The sequence below is a fragment of the Meles meles genome, chromosome 4 (assembly GCF_922984935.1).
Source record: "Meles meles chromosome 4, mMelMel3.1 paternal haplotype, whole genome shotgun sequence".
In the NCBI taxonomy this organism is placed as follows: domain Eukaryota; kingdom Metazoa; phylum Chordata; class Mammalia; order Carnivora; family Mustelidae; genus Meles; species Meles meles.
Window position 1 is genome coordinate 78,711,621 of NC_060069.1, and position 17,239 is coordinate 78,728,859.

Sequence of the window (17,239 nt, forward strand, 5' to 3'; positions counted from 1 at the left end):
AACCAAAAAAGACTATAGTAAAAAAAAAAACCCAGGTGGTTACCAGAGGGACGTGGCAAGAAGATGGGTAAAATATGTTAAGGGAATTACAATTACAGGGCCCCCCGGTGGCTCAGTCTACTAAATGGCTGACTTTTTTTTTTTTAAGATTTTATTATTTATTTGACAGAGAGAGAGATCACAAGTAGACAGAGGGGCAGGCAGAGAGAGAGAGGGAAGGAGGCTCCCCACAGAGCAGGTAGCCTGATGCAGGGCTCGATCCAAGGACACTGAGATCATGACATGAGCCGAAGGCAGAGGCTTAACCCACTTAGCCCCCCAGGAACCCCTAAATGACTGACTCTTGATTTCAGCTCTGTTCATGACCTCTGGGTTGTGAGATCAAGCCCTTTGCCAGGCTCCACGCTCAGTGGGGAGTCTGCTTCTCTCTTTCTGTCTCTCCCTCTGCCCCTCCCCCGACTCATGCTCTCTCTCTAAAATAAATAATCTATTAAAAAAAAGAAGAGTCTACTTATCATATAATGAGCACTAAGTAATGTATGGAATTGTTGAATCACTATATTCAGGTTTACACCTGAAATTAATATAACCCTGTATATTAACTATACTGGAACCAAAATTTAAAACTTAATTAAAAAAAAAAAAGTGAGAAACAAGATGGGATCGGGAGGGAGACAAACCGTAAGAGACCCTTAATCTCACAAAACAAACTGAGGGTGGCAGGGGACGGGGGGTAGGGAGAGTGTGGTGGGATTATGGACATTGGGGAGGGTATGTGCTATGGTGAGTGTTGTGAAGTGTGTAAACCTGGTGATTCATAGACCTGTACCCCTGGGGCTAATAATACATTATATGTTTATAAAAAAATTTTAAAAATTATTAAAAAAAAAAAGGTGGGCTTGAAAGATTTCTAGAGTTGCATTTCTGGTTTTGTAGCAATTTGTAAGACAAGGACAGTTGTTTCCAATCCCCAAAGAAATGGATTATAGGCTGAATATCTATGGATTGACATGCTTTTTAATTAAACTTTTACATTTTTTAAAGATTTATTTATTTTAGAGAGAGCGCGTGAGAAGGGGGAGGTGCAGAGGGAGAGACAGAAAGACAGAGAAGCAGACTCCCCAGAGGGTGGAGCTTCGCGATGCAAGTGCTCAATATGGGGCTCGATCCCACAAAGCTGAGATCATGACCTGAGCCAAAACCAAGAGTTGGACACTCAGCACACTGAGCCACCCAGGTGCCCCAGAAACTTTTAGTTTTTCTAATATCAGGGAGATTTTCGACTAAAAAAAGGAATCTAAAGATTTTTCCCTTTGTAAAATCTGTGTCAAACATTTTAACAGAAGTCTTTTTTTCTGAGTACAGAATTTAACCTTGGCTTCCATTAGTGTCTGAATATTGGCCTTCCCCAATTTCATTTGTAGAAGTAGGAGACATTTTGGCCTTCTGTTTTCCCTCTGTGAAGGGCTTCTCCATGGGCCTGTGTGCCCGAATAACCATAGTATAATCATGGTGCAAGAACTCACCTTAGCAGCCAGTCAAGGTCTCTCGGAGTGGAACTGGGAATAGCCATTAACCTAATTCTTCTCTGAAGTTGGTTGGATCTTCTGAAAGTGGAGGAAAAGAGGCTTTTTATTTCAAAAGATTGCTGCTGTTCAGGAGACTTGGGTTTTGCAGTGGTGGGGTCTTAGATACATCACGATAGTACTGCCCAGAATTCCTGTAGCTGAAAGGGCCTGATTACAGTGAAGCAGCCCTACTGTCTGTCCGGGGTGCTTCTGCTAAACTCACTTTCTGGCTTTCAGCATGTACGCGACTAGCCTGAATAGCCTGTTCCCTTTAAACCTAGAGATTAGACCAGCATGTTCTCTGTGGATCTTCCAGGGAAAGTTAAAATAGTCAGATGGGGTTGGATCTTAAGAGGAATTTATGTTAGATGTGGACATTAATATCTTAGGTCTATTTTTTTTTTCATCTCATTCAGGGAGTCCCTAGTATAGTGATTATACTAATCAGACAACTGAGAGCTCTCCATAAATAATTTTTTTCCTTGCAAATACAGCCAATTTAAAGGAACCCTCTTCCGGCCACTGACAAGTAGGATCTTATTAATTCCAATAGCAACTCAAACCACTAAGCCCTTTTATGGTGTGATCAAATATGCAAGAGGTGTCCCTCTCTAGGACAGATAAGGCAGCTCCTATCTTACAAAAGTTTACTCCCAAAGATTGTCCAAGAAAGCAAAGGACTTTGTTGCACAGGCAGTAAGGATGGTATAGTGAAAACAGTGTCAGCACTCTCCCACAAAAACGAGTAGATCCACTAATGTGTGATGGCAGCCAACACTACTGGAATGGGACTTTCCAACACTAACAAGCAATGAAGGATGACATGACAGAGGCCCTTGTGGGCTAGGGCATTTTATGACAAACTCCCTTGAGGACAGGCATGCCCGGACAAAGTGTGCTGCTCGTAACGGCAGGTCTTGGAACCCCAGTCTATTTGGCCACCAAGGTGCACACCAGTAAGTGCATATCTAGACAGTGAAGACCAGAGAGAAGATTCTTTCTGATCACAAAGCCAGGCTCTTAGGACACATAACAAGATAAAAGGAAAAACCCCATGTGCACATTGACAGCTTTAGCTAGGTGCTGGGTCTCTCAGATACGGGTCTCTCTCATATCTAGGAGGGTGTACTGTGGGTTGAGATTGTGCGGTGTTAGGCAGGTAACCTATTGTTAATCTAACCTGTTCTGTGACCAACTGATCCTAACACCGGAGTCCCTGAGTTAGGCAGTAAGCACTCTAATCGCTTTTAAGTGCTCAACCCATGCCCACCAATCTTTAGGCTCTGGCTTCCAAGATTGCCTATGGCAACATCCTTTACCTCCTGTGCACATTAATCCACAGGGCAGTTTGTCTCAGCAGACACCAGTCTGCTGAGAGCCACCACTTCATGAGTCTTTGAGGCTGGCTCCAACGGTGCACTTCTAGAGCACAGGCCTGCTTTCTGCCCCCTGGAAATTCCTTTTTATGACAAACAACACAAAACACAGAGACAAAGGAAAAGAAAAGACCATCTCTGGGAGGAAATGGATCAAGAATGGTACTCAACCACATTTTTACCAAGACTTGCTAAGTCCAATGTATTAGTTCCATAGTATTTTCTCTTGCTAATCTAAATGTAAAGAAAAAAGATTCTCATTACTCTCACTCCACCAGATTCCGCAGAGATTCCGGGAGGCAGACATGGAAAGAAATCTTACCTTCTGCTGGTTTTATGTCAGATGTCCCAATACCTTAAAACTGCAGAATCTTCGGAGCAACTACCCCATGGAAGCCAACTATAGAGGAGGAATTTAAATTTTGGTCTACCCATCAAGATTCTTTCACTCGTCTAGGAACTGAATTGGTAGGTGACAGGATTAGTGACAGGATTGGTAGGTGACAGATTAACAGGAGAAAAGAAAATTTTATTATATGTGCAGAGAGACCCAACAGTGCAACTGAGACATAAAAAACTGGGTAGTTTATAGATAGATAATCTGTGAGGAATAGATAGGACAAAGAAAACTTAAATTTGATTAACCAATTAAAGAATTCTAAACTGAATTAGGGCTGAGGCAGTAAATTAGTAACAAGTTATAAGCATTGTTTATACAGCTTTCTTGGCTCTAAATTTCCTATTTCTGATAACAAGGATGTTTGTTTACCTTGTGGTACACAGATGGTGCCTTTTCACATCGGAGATTCATTTCCTGCTGTTGGGGAGAGAGGGTGTGGTCTGAGTGTCCTTGTGCACAGTCTTGTCTCTTATGCAATTTTTATTTAGAATAATCAATATTCCAAAGCGGGACATTTTGGGGTGGTCTGTCCTTGGCTGCTACACATTTAATGGAATGCTTATATGAGTGTCTCAAAACCATTAACCATGTTCTTTGGCCAGTAACTGATTAGGAAGCATCAGCCTTAGAATACACCAAAATACTACTTTTAAGTCTATACTGTAAGAAAATTAGAAAAGTTTACACTGAAGAGAAAAATTTTATAGACATAGACCACAACAAAACAAAAATGAACAGATACCTTTTAGATCTAATTTATGTATTTTTCTATTTAAACCCCTTTGTTTCATCTTCCCAATATCCACATGATTTAAAAAACCATTAAGTATCCTAAATCACTGGAAACAATTATTTAAATGAAACATCATATCTCCCACCTATGTAATAATGCAAAGAAAATACTTTTCCTAAAATACCCATCTACAAGGATTAAATCAGGTCAAAACCAAGCAATAAGCTCCTCTAACTGAAATCCCCTAAATAATCAACAAAAAAGATACCAAGAGCATAATAATGTCAATGTCCTGTGATCTTTAATCAACATTTTAGTATCGCATTAAGGGCTAAGAAAGGGCTTTCAGCTTTCTAGTCTGGCTTATCTCAAAGTCCTCTTCTTCATGAAAGTTTTTTTTTTTTTTTTTTAAGATTTTTATTTATTTGACAGAGAGAGATCACAAGTAGGCAGAGAGGCAGGTGCAGAGAGAGAGAGAGAGGGAAGCAGGCTCCCCGCTGAGGAGAGAGCCCGATGCGGGACTCGATCCCAGGACCCTGAGACCATGACCTGAGCTGAAGGCAGCGGCTTAACCCACTGAGCCACCCAGGTGCCCCATGAAAGTATTTCTTAATTAATGAGATTAGGCTCAGATATGACCATTATTCAATTTACAGATTTCAGTGTAACAGATTATGAAAAGGAATTCTACACATAGACAACACACAAACACAATTGTCTACATTTATAAAACTTCCAAAAGTAAAACCAACTAAATATTTCTTACTAATATCATCATTAGAACATCTTTTCTAGCACAAACTCTAAAGTTGCTGACCTGATTTTACTAATATTGATTTTGCCAGCTAATGCAGAGAAAAATTACTTCATTAGCCTTAACATAAAATGAAAACTCTAAATTCCATAAGTCTTTCATTAGGAGCCTAAACTCTTCTGACTCACTGAGCCAATGGCAGGTATATACAGCATCACATTTATCTTCCTAATCTCTAGAACTTTCAAAATTTTAGGATATACAAAATAATACCAGGACTTTGTCTGTATTCCACTGCCTTCCACTGTTTCATTTTTCCTACCTGAATTATGAATTTTTAGAAATTAAATAAACTCTTCTGAAAGTCATTTGGAAGCTTCTGTATTTGCCCTTGAATGATAGTTCTTTATGACATGAGTTTATTCCACAAATTTCTCCTAGCTTAGAAAATTCTATGACCTGTTCTATATATGACCTTGCCTAGATTTCAAAGTACTACAACCACCTAATCACTGCCTAGCACTTATTTGAATGGATAAATGAATGAATGAATGCTCACAATAAATTGTAAATACAACAAACTATTTCAAGGGTACATTCCAGTGTTATTTGAAGACACTTTAAGCAGCAATTAAAGCTCTCATTCACCAATTCCAGTTTTAGCAATGCAAATAGTTGTCTTCTTACAAAAGGATATACTTCTGCATGGTCACAATTTACTACTACCTGGTGGTGGCTAGTAGTAGCCACTGGCATCAATTTTAAAACTAATCCAGATTTCAAAAATACTACAATATGAAAAATTCTAAGACTTCAGTATTAAAAAAAATTTTTTTTTAAATTTCTTTTCAGTGTAACAGAATTCATTGTTTTTGCACCACACCTAGTGCTCCATGCAATACGTGCCCTCCTTAATACCCACCACCGGGTAGTATTAAAATTTAATGATTTTACAACTAAATAATCTAAGAGTGAGCAGGGAGAAAAGGAATGACAGCAAATTGACCACATTTCTTTAAAGACAAAGTTATCAAACTAAGAACCTATATGGCCCAAACTCTAACATCACACAAGAGAAAATGAAAAATATGACACAAATAAACAAATCTTCCATTTCATGTCTTGGAGGTGCAGGGAATACTGGTCTTTAAACTTTCCTGTATATTAAAAACAAGTGGAAAACTTTTGGTCTTGATCCAAAGAATCTGAGTATCTAGAGGTTGGACGGGGCATTTCTTTTTAAAGTTCCCCCTATGATTTTTAAAGTGCAGCCAGATTTAGTGGGTTGGGAATCACTGCAATAGTGTCTGCCTAGTGCTGTTATTTTTCTCCAACACAATACTGTCTTTCTTTAAATTAGCCACAAATTATCCTCGTAAGAGTTAAAAAAAAAAAAAAAGAATTCTTATTTGTGAATATTCTAATTTTTCTTTGCCACAGACCTTGGTTGCTATGTGGTCTTTACTAATTATAACCAAACTAATTAGCAAGAGATGCAGGTTCTGGTCCTAGATCTATCCCTATGTCATCCTACTGTTGTTACTCCCCCACAAGCCAGGGCTGTGTTTTTGTCTATGAAATGCTGGTGTTGGATTAAATATCTAGGTTTTTTTCTGATGCTCTATCTTTACAAGCAGAATGTTTAACAAGTTAAAAACACATCAAAACTTACCTGTCTTAGTTCCATTTTCCTAACTGTTGGCAATAGCCAGAGAAACTGCACTAAATTCTAGGAAGGTATTTCCTCATCAGGAACAATTTTCAAAATCATTGTCAATAGCATGAGATGCTGATGAAATGCTAAAGCCAATATTATTCAGGCTTCATGCTACTCTAGCAACAAACATATTCATGGGGAAAATACATTTGGTTTCATGAATACAACTAATTATCAACTTGAAAATTTAACAAGCTGTGTGGTCTCAGACAAGTTATTTACCCTCTCTGTGCTTTTGCTTCTATTACAAAATGGACATAGTTATAGTACTGGCTTTCATAGGGTTGTGAAAACTAAATTAAATGCACTTAAAGCATTTGGCAGATACTTTGAAAACATGCTCAGTACTTCAAAAAAATCTTTTTCTAGAAACCTTAAGTTATAAAGCCCAACCTGTAAATCAAGAAAAAGAAAGGAACCATTATTTTATTTCTATTATCCACGAAGAGAAAGGACTAGGAAATGCCTTTCCCATCAGATGATTTGGGGATGAAGTAATCCTCAATGATATGGTAGAACTGTCCAGGAAAGTCCAACCTAGTCTAGAAACAAAACAACATTTGTTCTTTCAGCATGCCAAGGAATACAATATAGGATAAACTCCCAACAGACTCAAATTCAGCTAGTGTTTACCAAGTGAATGAAACTGACCAGACAGCAACTATGTAAATTCTATTTTATTATTCAGAGTTCCAGAAACATTAAAATAAACATAGGTAAAAATAGCAATATGCAAGGGTCTGCTTTTCATTTTAACATATCCACAAGAAACTAACATAAAAGTAGGCATTTACAAATTTGCAGAAGCCACAAGTTGAAGCAATCACCTATATATAAAACAGCTAGAAATCTACTAGCCATTGTAATATCCCCATGAAGAATCTGAAAAATGTTCTCTATTAAGAACATATGAAATCCACCAAACAAAAAAGTCTTGTTCAAGTGTGCGTTGGTGGTACAGTGGTGAGCATAGCTGCCTTCCACAAAAGCCTGCTCATTAAAAGAGGACACTTCCCCCAAGAAGTGTCATGATATAAGCAATTCACTTTCAAATTGTTGCTTAGCAAAACAATAATTTAAAAAAAATTAGAGAGGTATGAGACACAAAGAGATGAGGCAAGTATGATAAAATAAATTATTATGTGATAAACTAATTGTTAACAAGACTGTTCATTATTGAGTCCAGATGGAAGATATAGGCTATTCTCTGTACTGTCTTTTTCAGCTTTTCTGTGTTGAAAATTCTTAGAATAAAAAATTTGGAAAGGAAGTTTACATACCATTCTAAACTTAGAAGTATAACTGAAGTCAGTCTCTTCTTCCCTTAGATAGTAAGTGTATTTCAGTAATAATCATATTTTATTTGAGGTTTTTCAATGAACTGTAAAGCCAATCCACAGATTTGGGATATATATAGAATTATCTTTGAATATGATAGAAGCTCCTGAATGTAAGAGGAAGGGCTTCTAAAATTTGTTTTAGCCTGAACTCATTCCACCAGAACCCATGAGAGTATATAAATAAATCTTGCAGATTCAGTTATAGCTAGTCAACTTAAAGTGAGGGAAGTTAGTTCTTGGCTTTTCCTTTTTTTACAGGGAGTTGACCTGTAGCTTCTAAGTACTTATTGATGAGGTCTTCTTGTGTGGATGGTGAACAGGGCTGATATCTGCAGTACTCCATTGTGTATTCTCCCTTTCCCTAAGGAGTTAAAAAACAACAGAGATTTTGTTTGTTTTGGTACATCTACCAAGCAAAGACAGGATTTCACACATTTGAGCACTGTGTAGAGTGGTTTCTTAAAGAGCACCTGAGTAAAGTTTAAATATCTGCTTACCTCTGTGCATGACCTAAGTTCAGTGGAATAACCAAACATATCATTTAGAGGGACCTGAAAACAAACACAGGATATTCTGGTATTGCTTACTGAAAAATATTTGAGAAAAGTAGAGAAAAGCCTTAGGCATTTAATTCCTTTAGTCTTAGGTTGCTACTAACTACTCTTGATTTAAAAGAATTAAAAGCCAGAGAAGTATATATTTGTTTTACTGAAAGTAAAAATCTTATTTAAAAATAATTTAACGTGGCAGTCACAACTAGAAACCAAATCTTTCTGTTTCACAGGGTGGACACCACTCTCATACCCACTCCACACTCTCGCTGCAGCTCCAACATGGAGAAGTGTTTCTTCTGTGAAAATGTTAATACAACTTTCCTCTGGACACCTCAATAATATGCTGATAGTAGTGTCTTTTAGGAGGCCTTATGTAATGTGATATATACTTTCTTCCATGAGATTTAAGTAAAGCACAGGCAATGGAACTCAGTATTATCCAGTAAATAAGAGATAATGTGATAAAGCAGCTATGCAAATGAAACTTGTAACAAGAAATAAAGACAACTTCTATACACCTAAGAAAATGACATATTCATAAAGGCCCACATAAATCTTATTTTTAGCTTTTGCATTTAAGAGCTGCCCTAACAGCAAATTACAGAAATTGCCACAAATACAATACTTGAATAGCTAGGAAAATGTGTCAATTCGCTCTACACTCTCCAAAACAAACTCTCCAAAACCAAAAACTAACTCTCATTTCTATCTGCGATTACTAAAAGCAAGATTGTCAATGATCAATTGTACTTACATCAGCATACAGTGTAAAATAGTCCTCAATCCCATCTTGTCCTGTGATTACCCCATGGCGTCGGTTAATTCCCGCAATCACAGGTCCATGAAATTCATTTGGGGCTATAATTTCCACAGACATAATAGGTTCAAGAATACATAATGTTGCATTTGCCAGAGCTGGGTTAAAAAAAAATACACAAATCAGTTTATTAATCTTTAAACACACAGGAACTCTTCCCTACCCAGACATACAAAAGAGAGAGCGCTTCCAAAGGTACACGCAAGTGATAAGGTTCAAGTATTTGATCTGGACTCTTTTTTTCTAGTAGCTGTAACAGTCACTCTCCTAGATGGAAATTCCAGTAAGACAACACATGATTACAGTATTAATAGTTCTAAACTATATTTTTATCTTTAAACATCACTAAGCTGCAGAGAATATAAAAGGGGTCTTCAAATGACATTCAATCAAGTTCTTTAGCATCTAAATTATGCAGCTGAGGGTTACTTATTTTCTTTCTCTGAACACTTTGAGGAGTAAAAACTCTCACTGTTAAGTCTTTGTTTGAGTAGGTAAACCAGTTCCTTCTGGTTGGTCCCTGGAATACAGTTATTTTTAACCATAAGAGAATAACTGATCATATATTTGGAGACAATAAACAAGTCACACCTGAGTTCTGTCTTTCCTTTTCTAGGCTAAACATTTTCAACACGTGATTGAGAATCAGAAGACCAAGTTTCTAGTTCTGCTCTGACCTCATCAAGTTATATATGCCTTTTAGAAAAACAAAATGTGTCCAGCTCTCAAGTTTCTTCACCTATAAAATAAAGACACTGGATGTGAAGAGACATTTAAGCACTGAAACGTGTGTGTCCAAGCTTATTTTTATTCCCCTTAATATATAACCAGAACACTTCTTAATGTGACAAATGCCGACTGAGGGTTATATTTAACAATGTGGAGAGAACAGAGTAACATTTCAAACATTCTTATCTAATTTGTATGTTATGATAGTGTAGAATAATACTTCAGCCTCAGACTGGATGAATTATCTCTAAATAAAAACTTTAAGCAAAACCTAGAGAAGATGACAAAGAAAATATTTTAAGATAATCACAACTTTCCAGGCATCAATTTGTTTAATCAATTAATTAATTAATCGGCAATCATTCTCATATAGTCATTAAAGCACTTCTCCTAAAGCCACTAGTAGCTTAAGTGCAACAATTATAAGAACAGCAACTTAATATGCTTGGATTTCTTTGAATTATTCTCTAATTCAAATCATAGCTCAGACCCACCTTTGACTAATTAGTCCTCATTAGTGAATTTTGTTCTAAAAAAGAGAAGTAACTGAACTTTGCAGACTCCAAAGCTTCTTCAGCTAAGCCCCCCAAAACCCCGCAAAGACGTGGAAGGCAGCTAACAGTTTGGGACTGTAGAAACGGCTCTAGCTCTTGCAATGTCTGGGGTTATCCCAACAGCAGAGCTTCCCTGGCTCTAAAGAAGTGCAATCCATGCAGAAGAAGACACCCAGAAAGACAGATATGAGCAGATGTATTAAGATTTAGAACACATTACCTCGTGCTTTCAATAGGTCAGTAATATAAAAGAGCGAGATTGTGAAAGGGTCATATTTTTAAGGGAAGAAAGGGCCAGGTAGACAGTGTCCATGACTTAATTGCTGAGGATGTCTTGTCCAGTTCTCAGTTTCATATTCTCTCATCCTGCTCCTTTCCCTTTAAGTTCCTCTTTCTTCCTCAACTCATCTCCTGACTCACTTCCAAAGAATTCATGCCTTCTTCTAAGCCGCTGTGGCAAGACTCTGGAATGAATTCACCCTGCTGTATTCAACAGTCACATGGCAGCCCACTCCTAAAACCCATGTTTCCTCAAGCAGATCCGTGTGGTCTATGGCTTTTTAAGATAGCAAGTAAAAATACCAACATTATCACAGGTACTTTTAAGCCTGTGGTGGTGAGAAGAGGTGGTAATTTTTTTTTTTTTTTTGATATTTTATTTATTTGACAGAGAGAAATCACAACTAGGCAGAGAGGCAGGCAGAGAGAGAGGAGGAAACAGGCTCCCAGCGGAGCAGAAAGCCCGATGTGGGGCTCGATCCCAGGATCCTGGGATCATGACCTGAGCCGAAGGCAGAGGCTTTAACCCACTGAGCCACCCAGGTGCCCCGAGGTGGTAATATTTTTATATCAACCACTAGGAATAATGCTGATAACACCAGGCCAGGTTTTGAAGAGGCCGTATGAGGTGGTGTTCAAGGGCTAGAACTCTAGGCTGGTTTAGCTCTCAGCTCCACCACCATCATGTAATCTTGAGCCATTCAATTAACTACTCTGAGTCCTATTTTCTCAACTGTAACATCACTGTGAACATAAGATACGATAATTCATGCACTCAGCATAAAACACCGCACATAAGTGATCAATAAATGTTATTATGAGTACTCGGAGACAAGAAGCTAGGAACAGCGGCATGGCACAGTACCAGGTCAAAGGCAATCCGAAGGAAAGCGTGACTAGCATTCACTGCCCAAGTATGCACGTGTAAGTTTTCAAAGACGTTCCTATAAATTTTACATTCTCTCACACAGTGTTATGGAATTACTATTTCCAAGCAGCCTGGGGGAAGTTTCCACACAGTAAGTATGGAGCAGAGCTGGGATCTAATCCCCAAGCCCATCACATAATGGGGCAGGAGCTCCAAGAAGGGGTGCTGTCAAGTTAACTGAGCTAACCTTTACTTCTAGGCCTTTATTTCTCTTGTTGGGTGGCTACAAGTTTGAGGTTTCTGGGAAGACCAAGCATAGTGCTCTAAAACCTGGCCACAGAAGAAGATGGCAATGGTCGCATTTGTAAGGGGAAACACGCCCAAAGAGAACATTCAATTTTGGATTCAGTTTTAGTTATATCACTGATTAATCTCAGAGACAAAGTTTAAACTGTGACCCAACGGTTCCAGTTTGCATTTGTTTTGAAAAAAATGACAATCCAAACTACTTTTCTTCCAATTTTGAATAGAAAATGGCTAATAAATCTAAGCTATTCTGATACTGGGCTCATTTCACGACATTTTTACCCCAAAACTCTCATATGGCATTCAAGAGAGGTTTATGCATGAAAAGCTGATTTTCTTACTGAGCTAAGGAAAACTTCCTTTTACCCTATACACTTGTCCTTCAATCATGGATGACTGAATAACAGATGAAGAAACAGAAAAGTAATTCATTTTTCATGCTAGCATCCTGATTTGTACATGATTATCTGGCAAAAAAAAAATCTCAATTACTATCTAACTATCTAGTGTTTTTCCTTTGCACACATACCAGGCAGTTTTCATACTTAATGTCTGTACACTTAAATAATTAAAAAGTCAAGGTCAAATATTCACCTGTTTAGCTAATATTCACAGATGTACAGACTGTTCTCATGGATGCACATGTGTAAATTATGGGCATATATGTCTGCATTTAGTTATATCATAAGAGCAATTAAAAAAGAAGATGAGGCTTTTTGTTAACTGACAACCATACCAATTATCTGGCTTTGTGTAAACTCTATCTCCAGGAAAGCTACTAATTTCCAGTCAAGAAGCAGCATAAAATAATTGGTGATTTCTAATTTAACTATACTTGTAGAAGGTATCAACAAGGATGGAACTGGAAGAGATTATGCTGAGTGAGATAAGTCAAGCGGAGAAAGATAATTATCATGTGGTTTCACTTATTCGTGGAGCATAAGGAATAACATGGAGGACATTAGAAGAAGGAAAGGAAAAATGAAGTAAATCAGAGGGGGAGATGAACCAGGAGAGACATGGACTACAAGAAACAAACTGAGGGTTTCAAAGGGGAGGGGAGTGAGGGGATGGATTAGCCTGGTGGTGGGTATTAAGGAGGAGAGGGAGCACAAGCAGGCGGAGTGAAAGAGTGAGAAGCAGGCTCTCCTCTGAGCCGGGAGCAGCAAGTGTTTTTTTGTTGTTTGGTTTTTTGTTTTTTTTTTTTTTTTAAGATTTTATTTATTTATTTGACAGACAGAGATCACAAGTGGGCAGAGAGGCAGGCAGAGGAGGAAGCAGGCTCCCCGAGGAGCAGAGAGCCGGATGTGGGGCTCGATCCCAGGACCTTCCTGGGATCATGACCTGAGCTGAAGGCAGAGGCTCTAACCCACTGAGCCACCCAGGTGCCCCAGCAGCAAGTGTCTTAATGTGAATCATGCCTTAGAAAATCTTTCTTTGTGACTTAATTTCCCTTTTTGCTATTAACACAATCTTCAGATTACAACAAGATTTCCAGATCTCAGATTTCAACTGCATTTTTAACAGAGCTGGCAAAAGAAAATGAAGGATTTTCTCTCCCTTTCACAACTGAGAAACTAATACGCAAATTATTAACAGCTGCCATTAGTTTAAGTAATATAAGGAATTAGCAACCTAGTCAAGAAATGAGCAAACTGGGCACCTGGGTGGCTCAGTGGGTTAAGCAGCTGCCTTCGGCTCAGGTCATGATCTCAGGGTCCTGGGATTGAGTCCCGCATCGGGCTCTCTGCCTGCCTGTCTACTTGTGATCTCTCTCTGTCAAATAAATAAATAAAATCTTTAATAAAAAAAAATGAGCAAAGTTTTCCAACTACTGCCCCACACCTGGTCACAGATGCAAACAGAAAAACAAAACGAAGTCCAAAATTCATGTAGAATCAACAAAATTGTGATTTACAGAATGCTTAAAAAATATTATGATTAATTTTTACTGTCCATTTTGACTGCCTCTGATAAAAATGTTTCATAAATCATAATTCTCCTGTCTAAAGATACTTATGGACATTATTAATAATATGGAAGAGATGACAAAGAGAATACATTTTCTGGGTCCAGGACACAGGTTTCAAGTTCCTTTGTTGAATAATCCTGATGTCAGATTGCTGTGTTATTTACTTTTCCCTCTTAAAAGCAAGAATCAGATATACTTGCAATTGCTTAGGTTTCTGGTTCATCAGGGTTTTTAATACACCGGTTATTCTGTGTGGAAAAGGTTGACAATTCCAGAAGTTTATCAAGAGGTCTGCACTGTGAATAAAGTTTACTGAATTCCTTCAAAATATGTTGCCATCCACAAAATGCCAAAAAGCCTAAAATGTCACACTTTACAAAAAGTACTTAAAATTTATGGATTTCCTGATATCTGAATAAGTCACTAAAAAGAGCATGACGGCAATGTTTCTATAAAATATCTCTTAGTACTCCAAGCACATCCATCTTCTTTATTAAAAACACAACAGCCAAAATATGGAAAAAGCCCAGATGTCCTTTGACAGAGGAATGGTAAAGATATGGCATGCATATCTCTATCTATCTACATACACACATACACACACACACACACACACACACACACACAGGAATATTACTTAGCCATCAAAAAGATTGAAATTTTGCCATTTGCAATGATGAGGTTGGAACCAGAGGGTATTATGGTAAGCAAAATAAGTCCATCAGAGAAAGACAAATATCATATGATTTCACTTATGTGGGATTTAGGAAACAAAACAGCTGAACACAGGGGAAGGGAGGATAAAATAAAGTGAAATCAGAGATAAACCCTAAGAGACTTAACTCTAGGAAACAAATTTGGGGGTTGGTGGAGGAGAGGTGGGGGGGATGGGGTACCTGGGTGATGGGCGTTAAGGAGGGCACTTGATGTAATGAGCACTGGGTGTTATATGCTACTGATGAATCACTGAACTCTACTTCTGAAACTAATACTACACTATATGCTGATTAACTGATTTTTAAAAAGTGGCAAAAAAACAGAACTTACAGGTTATCTCTAAATTTAAGCATATGACAAATATTAGGTCATTTAGGAGAACAAGGTAGGCTTTCAGTTTTGTAAGGAAGAGAATACAGTAAGCTACCCTCACTTCAACTCTAGATTTGCTCACACCTGCCAAGTGCCCCGGTGGGCTGCCTGGGACTCTGGGATACAAGACTAAAATACAGCATTGCACTCGGAGTCTCTGACGGTCTGTCAGGGAAACAGACACCGTGCTGCAGCAAACGCAGGACACAGTACCTTGTTTAAGAGCGCCTTCTCCCGCACGGATGAAAGAGATTTCGTTGGAATCAACCATGTGGTGCGCCCCATCTTGCAGGACAAACCGGAGCCCAGAGAGCTTGTGACCAGAAAGAGGGCCTTTCTCACAGGCATCCAAAAACCCCTGTTAGTGAATGAATACAACTTCTGGAGTCAGTGGATTTCACTTCCAGGTGAATTATCAAAAATACTCACACATTTTACTGTTCAGAAATTGAACATTTTTATGAATACTACATTTTACTCCTCAGAAAAAGAAGTTTTAAAAAGCTGAATAGCTTAACTACGTAAGTTTTATTATTGTGGCATCTAGATGAACAATCCCTTGGAAAAGCATATCACTTAAAAGTGCGAGCTGGTTTGAAAGTGATGCTGAGAGTGCCAACACTTAACATCTTCAGGAATTACTTACCCCTTATAACCCATTATACAGACAGCCTGCTCTTAATTTTATAAGGAGGAAACAGGAAAAGCAAGGAAGAATACTTCCATCAAACTTGGCATTGATTCAATAGCTATGTCTTGAGCTCCCACTATACACCTATCGGGGCTTTGCCTTACTGGCAGATCACTACATTATGGCTTTGGTGTTATACATGCCAGAAAGAACTGGAATTCAAAAGTAAATTCATTTATCCTGATGCAGTTCTTAAAAAGAAAAAAAAAAACCAGCTTCATTGACGTATGACTGATACACAATAAACATATTTTAAAAGTATAATTTGATAAGTTTGCAATTCTTTTTCAGCCACTTCAACATTTGTAGAGCTCCCACAATTCAAGTTCGTTTTTCCTGACAATCACATTGCTGCACATAGAGTACAATATATTTCTGACACTGCAAAACTAAACTATAAACTCTATATGCTGAAAAAAATAAACCCTCCTTTACCTACATTAATATTGAAGAATACAAGATAACTTGAAAGTATAAGAGTGACAAAACACTCTCCTGAAGTAAAGTATAGTGAACGAAATACAGTAATCACAAAATGCTACCACCACTAAAGTCAAAATTGTAATTAGCAAAGATTTCTAAGCTAAAAGGGTAAAAGAAAACCTAAAAATCTCAATGTAGGAAGACAGTTGCTGAAGGTTTACAAGAGTCTTAAAGCCAGTGACCTAGAAAGCAAACAAAACACTAACCTCTTACATGTGCAAAGCACTTCACACTTTACAAAGAAATGTCAGAGTATTATCTGACCCTCAAGCTGGTAAGGGGTTCAAGTTTAGTTTTCTATTTACTCACACTTTACAAATGAAGAACCTGGCTCTGAACACCATGATTTACCAAAGAGTGAATTAATCAGTAGCAGAGACGATGGGAGAACTCAGATATTGGGAATCTTGGCAAAAGAGCATGCTACTGTAACAGTAAACTTAAAACCTTCATAAAACCTACTGACTGCTACAAATTTTAACTGTTGATTGCTATTTACAACATAGGCTCAATTTATCAAAAGAAATAGAATAACTATGATTAAGAAACAGAATGAGGGATACCACTCAAGTATCTCAGTCGGTTAAGCATCCAACTCTTGATTTCAGCTCAGGTCACGATCTCAGGGATGTGAAATCGAGGCCTCTATTAGGCTCTGCCCTGGGCACAGAGCCTGCTTAAGATTCTGTCTCTCCCTCTCCCTCTGCCCCTTAGGAGAGTGCTTAAATATGAAAAGTGCTTAATATATATTTGCTAAGTGCATGTCTCTGAAAAGCTGGCTACAATTTGGAGACGGCTGGACTATGAGAAGGAAAGTAAGTCCTCTTAGAGAAAGAACTACTGCTTTGTTCTGGAAAAAAGAAAGGAAAAAAAGAAACAGAATGAGTTCCCCCTCGTTGTCATAGCATATATTTATAGCTCTTCCACCTAATGAACTGAAGATTCTAAATCAGATGGAAAGCTTACCAATCAGATAAAGAAGCAGGACTGTAACGGAAATGAACCACAG

General features: G+C 38.0%; 1 protein-coding gene across 1 annotated transcript in view; it reads right to left on the reverse strand.

Moving 5' to 3' along the window:
- Positions 1–7,210: 7,210 nt before the first annotated feature.
- Positions 7,211–17,239, reverse strand: part of GFM1 (G elongation factor mitochondrial 1) — a 44,069-nt gene continuing 34,040 nt past the window's right edge. The window contains exons 15-18 of the mRNA XM_046002960.1: positions 15,270–15,414; positions 9,197–9,357; positions 8,386–8,439; positions 7,211–8,249 (exon numbers count right to left, since the gene is read on the reverse strand). Of these exons, the coding sequence (XP_045858916.1) occupies positions 8,118–8,249; positions 8,386–8,439; positions 9,197–9,357; positions 15,270–15,414 (492 nt within the window). The 3' untranslated portion in view covers positions 7,211–8,117. The remainder of the gene's footprint in view (positions 8,250–8,385; positions 8,440–9,196; positions 9,358–15,269; positions 15,415–17,239) is intronic.